Source organism: Nicotiana tabacum, chromosome 8 (genome assembly GCF_000715075.1).
Source record: "Nicotiana tabacum cultivar K326 chromosome 8, ASM71507v2, whole genome shotgun sequence".
In the NCBI taxonomy this organism is placed as follows: Eukaryota; Viridiplantae; Streptophyta; class Magnoliopsida; order Solanales; family Solanaceae; genus Nicotiana; species Nicotiana tabacum.
In genome coordinates, this window is record NC_134087.1 from 27,986,459 (window position 1) to 28,002,280 (window position 15,822).

The window sequence follows — 15,822 nt, forward strand, 5'->3', positions numbered from 1 at the left end:
GCCTGTCACTAAAGGGTTTGACAGCATGTCCATTTTATTTGAGATTGTTTGTTATCAGTTGGTAGCATGTTGGTGACTTCTGATTGTTGTAAAAGCATTTGTAACTTGTTCAGTTTGTTTTTAGTGTGCTGACACTTTTCTGGTCAAATGAACAGTCAAGCAAAGGAAAAAAAACGTAAAAGAGAGAGCAAAAAAAGTCTATGTTACTGTATGTAGAAGGAACAATTGTTACTACTTACTATGATTATCTTAAGTTATTCTATACTTAAGGAACATCAAATTTTCTTATTGGTGTAATCGATAAGTCCCAAATATCGATAAATCGAAATCGAAAAAATCGAAACCTTATTGAAACGATAACGATAAGCATATGTATAAATCGATAATCGATAAATAATTATCGATAAGGGCCAAAATCGAATCGATAAATCGAATGAACACCCCTATCAGAAGCTATAATGACAAGACTGAATTTATTTTCTTAGTGGAACAGGACCAAGATTTTAGAGGTCCTACTTGTATTTGGCAGCCGCAAACTTAAATCAACGATGGGCAGAGACGAAGAGACCTAAGTGGAAGAGTATATATAAGTATATTCGGAAGAATTTTCAGAACTTGCAATAATTTCTTTTTTTTTTCGGTTTCCCACCCGGTGTTTGGTACTTTCATTGGAGCCCGACTTGCAATAGCTAGTACTGCTTCTAACTGCATGTCTCACATTGAAAAATATATAGTAGTATATCATATCTATAATAATAATTTCTAATTAATGAATATAGTAAGTTTTTTTGAACGATCAATGTATATAATTAATCAAAGTTCCATTTAATGACAGTAACTTTTAAGCCATATTTCATAGTTTATCACTTCACGCTCGCCATAGAAACTTAACTTATAAAGGTTATAGTGAACTATAGTGTAGAACTTTTATACTTTGAGTAAAATCCTAGTTAAAATTATATCCTAAAATAAACATGTTATTTACTTTAGACCATGTTAGTTCATGAGACATACTTAATGACTAATTGTTTTCAAAAGTTTAACTTACCTTTATCAGAACGATTAATTGATTTAAGAATAACCATGCATGTCGAACTCGGACCACGTGAGTTTCTAATTGCTTGTTTGAAGCTAGGATTTAAAGTTTATTGGTTCTGTACTTAATTACCATTCATAGCTCGTCTTAATTACTTGTTTCGCAATAAAATATTTATATATTTAATAAATTTCTAAATACAAAGCCATTGATTATATTTCACCCGCAGCTCATGGCAGAATTCCTCACGTGAACATGGAAAATAAATAAAGCCATTTTATGATGAACCTAGTTCAATTATTAGTACGAAAAGATATTATGCTTTTTCATGCTTTTACAGCAACTAAAGTCACTTTTCCTTTAATAAGTACGTTACATTGCTCCCATCAGCTAAAGCTATTCTATTGTTCATAGATCTTGTCATTGACAATTTTGCAATTACTATTATAATGTTGTTGAACATATAATTAGATTCATTCCACTCGTTTTTTACATTTACAAAGCAACGTTGCATTTTCAAACAATAATAGTAGTCTTATACTAGAAATACTATAGTATCATTGGAAAGTTCAGGTTCATGTCATTTGTTTTTAGCATTTACTATAAAATAAGTGTCTGAATTAGTATAACGCATCATTTTCAGGTAATTGCGAAATATAGACAAAAAGAATTAGTAATACGCTGAAATCTTAAAGATTTGAGGATCTAAGGTAGGTAATTAATCACACGTAAGTATCTTCTATCCATTGCTATATATTATGATAAATATGTACATAATCAAATCACCTATAAGACAACCATAGATAAATTTTAATAATAATCATTAAGTGATAATCCGATAGAAATAATTAAAATAGTAGCACAAGCTAAATTATATTGATTCCATAATTTTTTACCTCGTCAGTGCATATAATTGAAATCCTTATTGAATATATTAAATTCATTCCTCTCGTTTTTTCGCATTTATAAAGCGTCGTATGTTGGGTATGCATCTTTTCCAAACACTATTATAGTACTATTATACTAGCAATACTATAGATTAATTATTGAAAATATCAGGTTCATTGCACTCGTTTTTATCATTCATTATAGAGCATTAATTTTCTAACTTTCTATGCATCATTTTCAGATAATTGCGTGATAGCGACAAAAGAATTATGTACAGAAAACCTAAGATATTGAGGGTCTGAGGTAGGGTAATTATTCTTGGGACAAACTATTAATGTTATAATAATAGTAGATGGAAATATAATACTAGTTCGACGCAAACTTTAAAAGGTGAACGCTTCGGAATGCTGCAGTAGGCCATAAGCAGACTAATATAAATGAATTTTTACATAATTAGTGGAAATTATCCTCCACGTCATGATAAAATTGTCCATGTGTACAGTGCCGGATTCAGAATTTTTAACTCGTGGGTGTTCAATTATTTTTCCTCTAAAGTTGCTACAAAGATTGGGTGCTCAATTAATATATTTATGTGAATTACTAATTTTTCTAACTAAATAATAGTGTTTGGTTCCAAAGTTAATTAATGGGCACTTGAGCACCGATAACCTTAAATGTAGATCCGCCATTGCCTATGTAACATAGACATAATGCACGGGATTGAGCCGTAGAATCATCCACTACACTTACGTTAATATAGGCTGCTTATATCACATGTCCTGTGATGCATGCGGCCATTCTCCGAACCCCACATGCTTTTAGCACCGGGCTACCGTTTTAGCGGAGATTAACCTACTATAATCTCCAATATTTATAGTCTAATCATATTAGTGGAAGTCTGTGACTTCCGGAAAATGTTTTCCTCTATACCAAACACACCCTACCACAATTTTCTGCAAGATGATCAATAATGCACATAAGATATTGAATTGATTTCAAAATACTTTCATTGTAGATAGGCAAATAGTAGATGCAAGAGTTTTCCAAAATAGCCAAATTTAATTGAGCGTAAACAAATTAAAAAGGAATTCTCTCTCTTCGCTCATGCTCTCGGCGCACGATAGTTAACGTGTACTGCTTGGTGTTTCCATGGCGAATGGCAGAGGAAAGGGACGCGGACGGGGTCGAGGAAGGCCCATAAAGATTACCATAGCTATCTATGGTAGCTCTGTGGGAGTTTGAATTCAAGCTGAGGAAAACTTGTCGGACAAAGAAGTTACACCAGAGGCAGTACAAGGAGCAAGCGGTGAAGCTGAATCTTCGTCGATGGGTTCGAAAGCGAAGAAGAAACTTGATCCGAGTACTACGGAAATGGCTAGCAGCTCTGTAGAGGTGCAGATTCAGCATGCAAGCAAGGAGATTGCTGGTTCAGTCAATAGAGAAGTGAAATTAGTACATGCAGCTAGTGAAATGGTAACGATGAAGAATAATCAACCTAAGGAAGCAGGTAATAAGCAAGGAAAAGCATGGACAAATCTATTTCAGAGGAATCGAGCAGTTGAAAATGGTATGTCTCTGGCTTACATACCTCCACAACTCATAGATGGCCAAGTTGTGGTTAAATTAGATAAAAGCGAGGTAGATCTGGAAACAGAGAAATGGAAGAGTGCGGTAATAGCATACATAATTGGGGAATCTCCAAGATATAATGCTATGAAGAGGTTCATTGGGGAAAATTGGGCGAATGTGGTTGAGCCAGATTTGTATTTACATGAGGAAGGGTACTATATTATCAAATTTCAAACTATTGATGACATGAGTGAAATTTTCTATTCTGGACCTTACACCTTTAACAATAGACCTATTATATTGAAGCCGCGGACACCAAATTTTGATTTCAATGAGGAGTTCCCCATTGAAATTCCTCTATGGGTTCAATTTCCTAATCTTCCTATGAACTGCTGGGGTCATGACCCTTTGAGTTGAGTGGCTAGTGCAATAGGTACTCCAATCTATGCGGATGAATGTATTGCAAAGAAAATGAGAGTATCCTTTGCAAGGATGATTATAGAAGTGAATATTACCAGAGAATTGCCTACTAAGATTACAGTCATGGATCCTAATGGAAGGACATTTATACAGGCAGTTAGGTATGACTGGAAACCTGAATTTTGTCAGAAATATTTAGTGGTTGGGCACAGATGTGGTTTGGAGCAACAACAATATAAGCAATAAGATAAGCAGCAAGGAAAGAGAAGAGAAGCAAATAAAGTTACCATGGAATGAAGATCAAAAAGACCAGTGAAAGAAGGGGTTAGTCAAACTAAGCAAGCAGAGGAGACTAGCCTACAGCAGATTGAACCCCAGAAGCTTGGTCAAGTAGGAGCTGTAGAGAATATACAACCAATGAATAATCAGACAACTGTTCAACAGGATAATATGCAGACACTCTCCCAGAATAGTCTATAGTGGAAAAACCAGTGGACAAAGGTAAGGCTATAGAGGACAGGATTGAGCTGGATATGGTAAACTTTCCAGCTTTATCAGCTATTACTATAAGGAATTCTTTTGATCCATTGAACAAGGGATCACGGTGTACTAACAATGTACCCCCTGATAAGGGTAAAGGTAGAATGACCTGCTGATTAAGTGGATATTTTGGAATATTAGAGGGGTGAATAAGAGGTATAAACAAAAAGAGTTAAAAAAATACATTCGTAGCCAAAGAATAAAGTTAGCAGTTATAGTGCAAACAAGAGTTAAGGAACACAATGCTAGCAGAATTATAACAAAAATAATACCAGGATAGAACTATGCTACCAACTATCAAGATGCTTTAAATGGAAGGATATGGTTTACTTGGGATTCTCAGTGGTACAATGTTACTATCCTAAGTGTTGCAACTCAATTTATACACTGTTTGGTACAAGATAGGGTGGGGATAGTTGATTGTGCAGTTACATCTATATATGGATACAATACTATAGAACAAATGAAGTAGTTATGGAATGGCTTGAAGAGCATTGCAGCAGGAATCACAAAATGATGGTTGTTATGTGGGAATTTCAATGTAGTTCTATATACTAATGATAGGCTGATGGGTAACCCTATTACTTAAATAGAATTGTAGGACTTTGCTGATTGTGTAACTACTCTATCTTTAAATGAGCTAGCATGGACATATGATTATTGCACATGGTCTAACAAGCAATATGCTGCAGAAAGGATCAGCAGCAGGATTGACAGAGCTTTTGGCAATTATGAGTGGATAATGTAGTGGGGTCATGTGATCACTGAGTATGGATTGCCATATATATATCTGATCATAGTCCAATGTTGATTACTCTTCACTCAGCTTCTAAACCTGGTAAAATACCTTTCAGATTCTTTAATGTATGAGCAGATCATGACAGTTTTATATCCATTGTAGAAAGAGTCTGGAATCAATCATATACTAAGGGCAAAATGAAGAACATCTGGGTAAAACTGAAGGAACTAAGGCCTTTTTTCAGGACTCTAAATATTGAACACTTTAGAACTATTAGTATGAAGATTGAGCATGCCAAAATAAGCTTAGAGGAGGTGCAGCAGAAGATCAATGCAGCATACAATGACTCTCTGATTGAAGAAGAGAAAAGCTTGTTGCAGAGTTTAGAAAAATAGTCTCTTATTGAAGAAAGTGTATTAAGGCAGAAAGCAAGAACTAAGTGGATCAAACTGGGAGATTCAAATACAAAGTATTTTGTAGTTGTTATGAAAGAAAGAAGCCAGAGAAAATAAGTAAATGAACTTGTGTCAATTACAGGAGATAAGCTTATTCATCCAGAAAGCATAAAGCAAGAAGTGGTGGAATTCTATAAGTCTTTAATCGAATCAGCATCCTACTCTCTTCCTGCCATAAATAAAGTGATTATGAAGAATTGCCCAATATTATCACAATAACAGAAACTTGCTCTATGTGCTGAGGTTACTGACAAAGAGATTTATACTGGATTATGTGCTATTGATAGTGACAAAGCACCAGGAATTGATGGCTACAATTCTTATTTCTTCAAGAAGGCATCGGTGATTATTAAAAATGAAGTTAGCCAAGATATTCTTCAGTACTGAGAAATTATATAAAGCTGTGAATTGTACTTCTATCACATTGGTTCCTAAACTGGCTAATCTTAGTACAATAAAAGACTACAGACCTATTGCTTGTTGCTCTATGTTGTATAAACGGATCTCTAAAGTCTTAGCTGGCAGAATTCAACAAGTTATTGCATCAGTAATAAGTGAAGATCAAGCTGGTTTCATACCTGGTAGGAGGATAACAAATAACATTATACTAGCTCATGAGCTAGTTAAAGGTTACACAAGGAAAAATATTTCTGCTAGGTGCATGATCAAGATTGACCTTCAAAAATCTTATGATTCTGTTGAATGGAGTTTTTTGTAGCAAGTTATGATTGAAATGGTATTCCCAGCAAGGTTTGTGAACTGGATAATGGAGTGTGTAACAACTGTCAACTACATTGTCATGTTCAATGGAGAGCCTACCCCACCATTTGATGCTGCTAAGAGTCTAAGACAGGGAGATCCCATCTCTCCTTTCCTGTTTGCAATTTTAATTGAGTATCTTAGTAGAAGTCTCAACAAACTAAAGGAGGTAAAAAGTTTCAAGTTCCACCCCAGGTGTGCAAAGTTAGGGATTACTCACCTAAGCTATGCAGATGATCTTTTGCTATTTACTAGAGGTGATCTAAACTCTATCTCTCATATTCATGAATGTTTCAACCATTTCTCTCAGGTCTTTGGTTTACAAGCAAATTTGAAGAAGAGTTTACTGTATTTTGGAGGAGTTCAACAGAGTACCAAGTTAGAGATTATTCAAAAATTGGGCTACACAACTGGAGAGTTACCATTTAAGTATCTTGGTATTCCTCTTGCTACCAAGAAACTTTCTCTGATACAATGGTATCCTCTGATAGAAAAGATAGTAGCAAGGATATCCTCATGGACTGCAAAGAAGCTTTCATATGCTGGAAGAGTGCAGTTGGTCCAAACTGTCCTATTTGATATTCAATCCTATTGGTCACAGCTATTCAACTTGCCTGCAAAAGTTATGAAGATGATAGAGGCCTACTGCAGGAGTTATATTTGGTCTGAGATCAATACCATTACAAAAAAGTCTTGGTGGCTTGGAGTCGGATGTGCACACCTAAGTCAAGTGGGGGCTTCGGTTTGATTAATCTATAAGTATGGAATAGGGCAGCTACATCAAAACTCTGTTGGGATGTAGCAAGTAAGCAAGACAGACTGTGGATCACGTGGATTCACATATTTTACATCAAAGATAAGAGACTAGAAGACATGGCAATCCTACAAGAGGCAAGCTGGATGGTCAGACAGGTACTGAGTGCCAGAACAGTCCTACAACAAGTACAACATAAACAGCAAACCAAAAAGAGCATGGTTAGACAGTTTTACATTCAGCTACTGAGAAATAGGCCTAGAGTCAACTGGAAGTGTATGATGTTTTAAATCAAAGCTAGACCTAAAGCCATATTCACAATGTGGCTACATTTGCATGAGAGACTTTTAACTGCAGATAGATTGATCAAATGGGGGGTAACTATGGATTCAAAATGTTCTCTATGTCAGCTTCATGATGAAACTAGAGACCATCTGTTTGTGAAATGCCTCTTTACTAAGGCAGTGTGGCAGAAGGTTTTACACTAGATGCAAAGACATGATGTAGTTCGAGATAACTGGGTGCAACATCAACAATGGATGATACAAAGTGCTAAAGGCAGATCTTATGAAGCTCATTTGTACCGAATGGTGTATGCAGAGGTTACACATAGTGTTTGGATTGAAAGGAATATGAGAATATTTCAACAGAGAAGCAGAAGTGTTGATAACATAGCTAGAGAAATAGCCTACATATGTAATGTGAGAGCTACCAAAGGAATTAGTAGTTTAGTTCAACATTTTATATTTCATTAGACATAGTATGTAGGTTTGAGATTGTTTCTTTGAGTTTCTGATAGATATAACTGCTGAGTTATAAAGCAGGCTATGAATTGTAAAGATTATTGGTGATTAAACAAAAATGTTAATTACCTAAAAAGAATAGTAGATGCAATCTTAATTGATGGCCCCATGGAACAAAAAGTTCACCTTTTTTTTATATTGTGATTTGTTAATGCAAGATTTTTCTATGATTTTATATAGTACATATCATAGTAACTTTGAAACTATTGCAATTACACATTTACTCTCTTCTTAATAGTTTAATATTAACATTTATATATTCGGAAACTATACCAAAAGTACTAGTATAATTTGCTATTCGTCTCATATTAATATGGTGAAAAAATACATGTTAATTAAAATATTAGTCAAAATTTATGTAGTTTGACTCTCGAAAAGCAAAACATAACAAGTAGAACGGCTAGAGTAATTTATAACTGATACCGGAACTTAAAGTATGATCCTACATAAAAGAGAGTAACAACCACTACCTAGAGTGTAACAAAATAAAAATATAATAGCTGAAAACTATGTAGAGAAAAAAAAAGCACCAAAAAGAGAAACAAGTTTTCCCTAAAAACTCTATCTATCTAATCCTATTTTGCTTAAGCTTCATCTGCATCATCATTTTCCCTTGACATTTCTTCAAGAGATTTCCCGTTAGATTCAGGAACCAAGAAAGTAAACAATGTACCCAAAAGATTAACAAATCCCAACACAATAAGAGAATTCTTCACTCCTATACCAGCAGTGTACCCTTCATCAACCTTACTCTTATCTTGTGGCTGAGCCAAATATAAAAACCCGAAAGCACCAACCATTGCCCCTAATTTTCCTGCTGCAGCCGATATTCCATGACATGTGGAACGTAATCTAGCTGGAAATATCTCAGCTGGCACGACAAATGTGGTCGAGTTAGGTCCAAAGTTCGCGAAAAAAAATGTCAATGAGTATAGGACAACGAATCCGATACGATTGTTGGGTTGAGTCCAATGGTTATAAGGAATGGCTAAAGCAAACATGAATGCTGTCATCATAGAGAAACCAAGTAATTGAATAGTAAACCTCCCAATTCTATCAATTAAAAAGACTGTGAACCAATACCCTGGCACTGTACTACATAGAGCAATAAGTGTTTGTGCTCTAGCAATTTTGAAAACTTCTTGAATTGCATTCATAGTATTGGCAGGAGGAATCCATCCGATTGCGCTAAAGATATCTTTTTGGAACAAATTTTGGCTATAAAATGCAATATCAAGAAGAAACCATGTACTTGTTGTGCCAAGTAAATGAAGTCCATGTCGACGAAGAAATTCTTTAGAAAATAAACCAAAATCATTGCCTGATTTTCCTCTAGTTGTAACAGCAATTTTAGGCTCTTCTTTTTGTTCTGTTTCAATATCAACTTGCATTACTTTTTCCATATCTGCAGTTGCTTGCTTTACATTCTTGGCAACTAAGGCAGTGTAACGAGCAGTTTCTGGCATCTTTGTTCTCCAATAGTAAGTGAGAATTGCAGGAAATGCTCCAACCATTAATATAATTCTCCAAACATAGTCTGCTTGTGGAACAATTGAACCAACTGAATCAACCTGTTAGAAATTACACAAGTAAACCATTAATTACTTTGGTTTAATTATTATAAATTGGCTAAATTCCTATTAGCTATATGTTGAGAGAAACAAGATCTCTAAAACGATCAAAATTGATAGTGATTTCTACTCAACAGTGTTTAGGTCACGGGTTCGAGCCGTGGAAACTTTGCAGAAATATAGGTAAGGTTGCATACATCCTCGGACCCCATGTTTAGCGGAAGCTTAGTGCACCGGACTGCCCTTTACTGTTCAAGAAACTCTGATGGATTAATTCAGGTATGTTTTCTGTTGGTAAGAGTATCTACAGGTAGTTTTAGCCCAACATTTTCCTAGTTAGGTCTTCAATGCTATGAAAATCATAAAATTCCACGATCCTAAAGTCATATAAGCATTTATGTTAGGTTGTTTATATTTTCAGGTTAAATACGATAAAATTCAAACACATCGTACTTTGTATGGAGGAGCCTTAAATCGGGCTTCGAATATTGCAGAGACCAGGATGGCAAAGATTCCTCCACCCAGAATACCGAATCCTTGCATAGCGAAAACAGCATCAATAAAAGCACCCCTTGTCTTTTTATTGGCATATTCAGACATAATGGTAGCTGAAAGAGGGTAATCACCACCAATACCAAATCCTAGCCAGAATCTGAAGAAGCAAAGTGTGGCTAACACTGTCTTTGGTTCTCTACCAAAAGAAAGACCAGAACCAATGGAACATAGACTCATGAGCATTAATGTTATGCCATAGACTTTTTTCCTGCCCAATTTGTCACCAAGCCATCCAAAAAAGAGTTGCCCTGCATTTGCATTTCAGAACACATCCAAGATTTAAATTTAATGGGTTCGACCTGTTCCAAATTTCATATTGATTGAAACTTTATGATATGTATAAAAAATACTGAATCTAGTTGAATGCCCTGTTGAAAGGTAATACAGGGGTCCTAAGATGACTCAACGAGAACAACAGAAATCTCGTGTGGAAAGTAGGATAAAAGCTCGTTTAATTCTGATTTCCAGTATAAATACAGTAAATGTAAGCTACATATTCCGGCCTTACCTGTAAGGGTTCCAAAAAATGCAACTCCATTAACAGCTGCTGAAACACCAGGAGGTAAAGATCCAGGTTTTGGAGAGCCGTCAACATGATAGTAAATTCGGCCTAGTAATTTAGTACATTTGGAAGATCTTTAACTTTTATCTCTAAATTTAAGGTTAATTACATGACTGAGGATATGCTTTCAGCAAATAAAGTGAGGAAAAACAGTAAAATTCCTCGAAGGGTCTCAACAGGTCCGCACAAGGCCTCAAACATGGCATACAACCCAAAAAATAGTATAAATAGCTAAATTACGGAATATCATAAGGTTCCAAATCAAATACGCGACTTAATAGTCGCTACGGGACGGACCAAGTCACAATCCCTACCAGTGCACGCTCATACGCTCGTCATCTAGCATGTGCGTCACCGCATTTATCAAAACAAGTCAAATACCGAGGTTTGTAACCTCAGTTCCAGATTTACAATGTTTACTTACCTCAAACCGGTGAAAATACTACTTCGTGATGCCTTTGCCCCTCGTATTGGCCTCCACGATTGTTGAATCTATCCAAAAATCAGAATGAGGACGTCAAAATATGCCAAGGGAACGAAGCCCAAGCGAAAACAATCAAATAATACCAAGAATCCCGAAATTACCAAAACCCGACCCCCGGGACCACATCTCGGAATTCGATAATTTTTACATCAACGGAATCCTTATCCTCCTACGAGTCTATACATATCAAGAACACTAAGTTCGGAGTCCAAATGACCCCTCAAATCCCTATTTAAAGGTCTCTTAAACTCAAGCCCTAATCCCCAATTTTTAGCCCTTTAATTCCTTTAATTACAGCCTTAATCCATGAAATACTATCATAGAAATGAGTTTTAGGTCCAAAATCCTTACCTTAATGAAGTCTCCTTGATTTCTCTCTTCGAAATTGCCCAAACCTCCAAAATTCGTGCTTACATGTAAAGAAACCCTCTGAAAATCGCGAAGGCGAAAATATAACATTCTGACCCCAGTCATTTCCGCAGCTGGGTTACTTCAACCGCATCTGTGGTACCGCATTTGCGGTCAATGAGCCGCTTCTGCGGATTTCATTTAACTCAGCCAAAACGGCATCTGCAATGCCAATTACGTAGCTGCGCCTTCGCAGGTGCGGTCCCTACAACCGCATCTGCGGTTACTGCCTCCCAGGAATTTAGCCGCTTCTGCAATCACCTTGTCCGCATCTGCGGTCCAAAATCCGTAGGTGTGGAAACACCAGAAGCAGCAAAAATTTGCAACTTCACAAGTCTCAAACCTCTCCGTTAATCATCCGAAATTACCCCGAGGCCCCCGGGACCTCAACCAAAAGCACCAACATATCCTAATACCTTATTTAAACTTGTTCCAATCATCAAAACACCTCAAACAATATCAAATCACCCAAAACACATCGAATTCAAGCCAAACTTTCTAAAATCATCCAAATTTCGCTTTGATCAAAAACCCAACCAAACCACATCCGAATGACTTGCAAATTTGCATACACATCCCAAATGACCCAACGAAACTACTGCGAATTCCATGCCGATCCCTATATCAAAATCTCGCCTACCAACCGGAAATCGCCAAAATCTCAACTTCAGCAATTCAAGCCTAAACCTACTCCGAACCTCAAAAACCCATTCCGATCACACTCCTAATTCACAAATCACCTCCCGAAGCTAACCGAACCATCAGAACTCACATCTGAGCCCTCTAACACAGAAGTCAACATCCGGTTGATTTTTCCAACTTAAGCTTCCTCAAAAGAGACTAAGTGTCTCAAACCTTACCAAATTCATTCCGGATTCGATCCGACCAACCCGAGACCACATAACATGGATAAAAAAAGCATAAAGAAGCAGAAATGGGGAAAATAAAGCAGTAACTCATGAGACGACTGGCCAGATCGTCATATCCTCCCCAACTTAAACAAATGTTCGTCCTCGAACGAGTCAAGAAACATACCCGAAGCCTCAAACAGGTGAGGATATCTACTTCGCATCGCCTGCTCGGTCTCCCAGGTAGCCTCTTCCATGGGCCGACCTCTCCACTGCACTTTCATTGAAGCTATATCCTTTGACTTCAACTTTCGAACATGACGACCCAAAATAGTTACTGGCTCCACATCATAAGTCAAATCATCATCTAACTGAATCGTGCTGAAATCCAAAACATGAGACAGATCCCCAATGTATTTCCGGAGCATAGAAACATGGAATACCAGAGCATACTTGACAAGATGGGTGGAAAAGCAAGCTCATAATCCACCTCCCCAATCCTCTGAAGCACCTCAAAAGGCCCAATGAACCGAGGACTCAATTTCCCTTTCTTCCCGAATCTCATAACACCCTTCACGGGCGAAACCTTCAGTAAAACCTTCTCACCAACCATGTAGGACACATCTCAAACCTTCCTGTCAGCATAACTCTTTTGCCTCGACTGCGCTATATGAAGCCTCTCCTGAATCACCTTCACCTTCTCCAAAGCATCCTGCACCAAATCAGTCCCCAATATCCTAGCCTCACCGGACTCGAACCAACCAACTGGAGATCTACATCGCCTCCCATACAAAGCCTCAAATGGAGCCATCTGAATACTTGACTGGTAGCTGTTGTTATAAGCAAACTCTACAAGTGGTAGAAACTGATCCCATGACCCTCCAAATCAATGACACGGGCATGCAACATGTTCTCCAATATCTAAATAGTGCGCTCGGATTGCCCGTTCATCTGAGGATGAAAAGATGTGCTCAACTCAACCTAAGTACCCAACTCTCACTACACAGACCTCCAGAACTGCGAAGTAAACTGAGTGCCTCTATCTGAAATGATGGAAACCGGGACACCATGCAATCGAACAATCTCCCGGATATAGATCTCTGCCAACCGCTCTGAAGAATAGGTAGTATACACTGGAATGAAGTGTGCGGATTTGGTCAGCCGATCCACAATCACCCAAATAGCATCGAACTTCCTCAAAGTCCGCGGAAGTCCAACAACAAAATCCATAGCGATCCTCTCCCACTTCCACTCGGGAATATCCATTTGCTATAGCAAGCCACCCGGTCTCTGATGCTCATATTTCACCTACTGACAATCGAGACACCGAGCTACAAATCCCACTTGTTTTTCTTCATTCTTCTCCAACAATAGTGCTGCCTCAAATCCTGATACATCTTCGTGGAACCCAAATGAATGGAATACTGCGAGCTATGGGCCTCCTCCAGAATCAACTCCCGAAGACCATCCACATTGGGCACACAAATCCGGCCCTGCATCCTCAACACCCCATCATTTCCAATGGCCACATCTCTAACTTTGTCATGTTGAACTCTGTTCTTAAGGACAAACAAGTGTGGATCATCATACTGACGCTCTCTGATGCGATCATATAAGGAAGACTGAGAAACCACACAAGCCAATACCCGACTGGGCTCCGAAATATCTAACCTCACGAACTGGTTGGCCAAGGCCTGAACATCAACTGCAAGAAGTCTCTCCCCAACTGGGATATATGCCAAACTCCCCATACTCACTGCCTTTCGGCTCAAAGCATCGGCCACCACATTGGCCTTTCTCGGATGATACAATATAGTGATATCATAATCCTTAAACAACTCTAACCATCTCCGCTGCCTCAAATTGAGATCCTTCGGTTTGAACAAGTGCTGGAGGCTACGATGATCAGTAAACACCTCACAAGACACACCATACAAGTAATGCCTCCAAATCTTTAACGCGTGAACTATGGAAGCCAACTCCAAATCATGAATGTGGTAGTTCTTCTCATGGGACTTCAACTGATGAGAAGCATAAGCAATAACTCTACCCTCCTGCATCAACACACAACCAATCCCAACTCTCGAAGCATCATAATACACAGTATATAAACCTGAAGCTGATTGCAAAACTAGCACTAGAGTTGTGGTTAAATCTGTCTTGAGCTTCTGAAAACTCTCCTCACACTCGTCCGACTATACAAATGAATCACCCTTCTGAGTCAACTTGGTCAAGGGCGATGCAATAGATGAGAATACCTGAACAAACCGGCGATAATAGCTTGTCAAGCCAAGAAAGTTGCGAATCTCTGTGGCTGAGGATGGTCTGGGCCAACTCTAAACCGCCTCTATTTTCTTCGGATCAACCTGAATACCCTCGTTGGACACCACGTGACCTAAGAAAGTCAATGAACTGAGACAAATCTCACACTTGGAGAATTTTGCATAAAGCTTCCCCTCCCTCAATCTCTGCAACACAACTCTCAAATTCTCTGTGTGTTCCTTCTGACTACGCAAATACACCAGAATATCATCAATGAAGATTATGACAAACGAGTCAAGATAAGGCCGGAACACGATGTTCATCAAATGCATGAACATTGCTGGGGCATTGGTCAGCCTGAAAGACATCACCAAGAACTAATAATGGCCATATCGGGTCCTGAAAGCTATCTTAAGAATATCCGAGTCCCTAATTTTCAACTGGTGATAACCTGAACGGAGATAAATCTTGGAGAACACCCTCGCTCCCTGAAGCTGGTCGAATAAATCCTCAATGCGAGGCAAATGATACTTGTTCCTAACTGTTACCTTGTTCAATTGCCTATAATCAATGCACATCCTCATAGTGTCATCCTTCTTCTTCACAAATAGAACCGGCGTACCCCAAGGTGATACACTAGGACGAATGAACCTCTTATCAAGGAGCTCCTGAAGCTGTCCTTTTAGTTCCTTCAACTCCGCTGGTGCCATACAATACAGAGGAATAGAAATGGGCTGAGTGTCCGGCACCAGGTCAATACCAAAATCAATATCCCTATCCGATGGCATTCCTAGCAGGTCTACAGGAAACACATCGGTAAAATCCCTCACAACTAGGACAAAATCAATACTGGGAGCCTCAGCTCCGACATCCCTTACAAAGGCTAGATACGAAAGACATCCCTTCCAAACTATAAGTTGGTCTTTCAAGAACGAGATCACTCTACTAGGAACATGATCAGTCACACCTCGCCACTCGATCCATGGCACACCCGGTATAGCTAATGTGACTGCCTTGGCATGACAGTCAAGAATAACATGACACGGAGATAACCAGTCCATGCCCAAAATGATATCGAAATTCACCATACACAATAATAAAAGATCCACTCGGGTCTCCAGACCCCTAATAGTCACCACAGACGACCGGTATACATGGTCTACGACGAC

General features: G+C 38.2%; 1 protein-coding gene across 1 annotated transcript; it reads right to left on the reverse strand.

Annotated features, from left to right (window-relative positions):
- Positions 1-8,547: 8,547 nt before the first annotated feature.
- Positions 8,548-15,363, reverse strand: LOC107762533 (putative inorganic phosphate transporter 1-7). Its single transcript, XM_075220258.1, has 4 exons — positions 15,305-15,363; positions 10,598-10,725; positions 9,988-10,337; positions 8,548-9,534 (listed from the first exon to the last, which is right to left on the reverse strand). Exons 1-4 carry the CDS (start codon positions 15,361-15,363, stop codon positions 8,548-8,550), a joined length of 1,524 nt encoding a protein of 507 aa, XP_075076359.1.
- Positions 15,364-15,822: the final 459 nt, after the last annotated feature.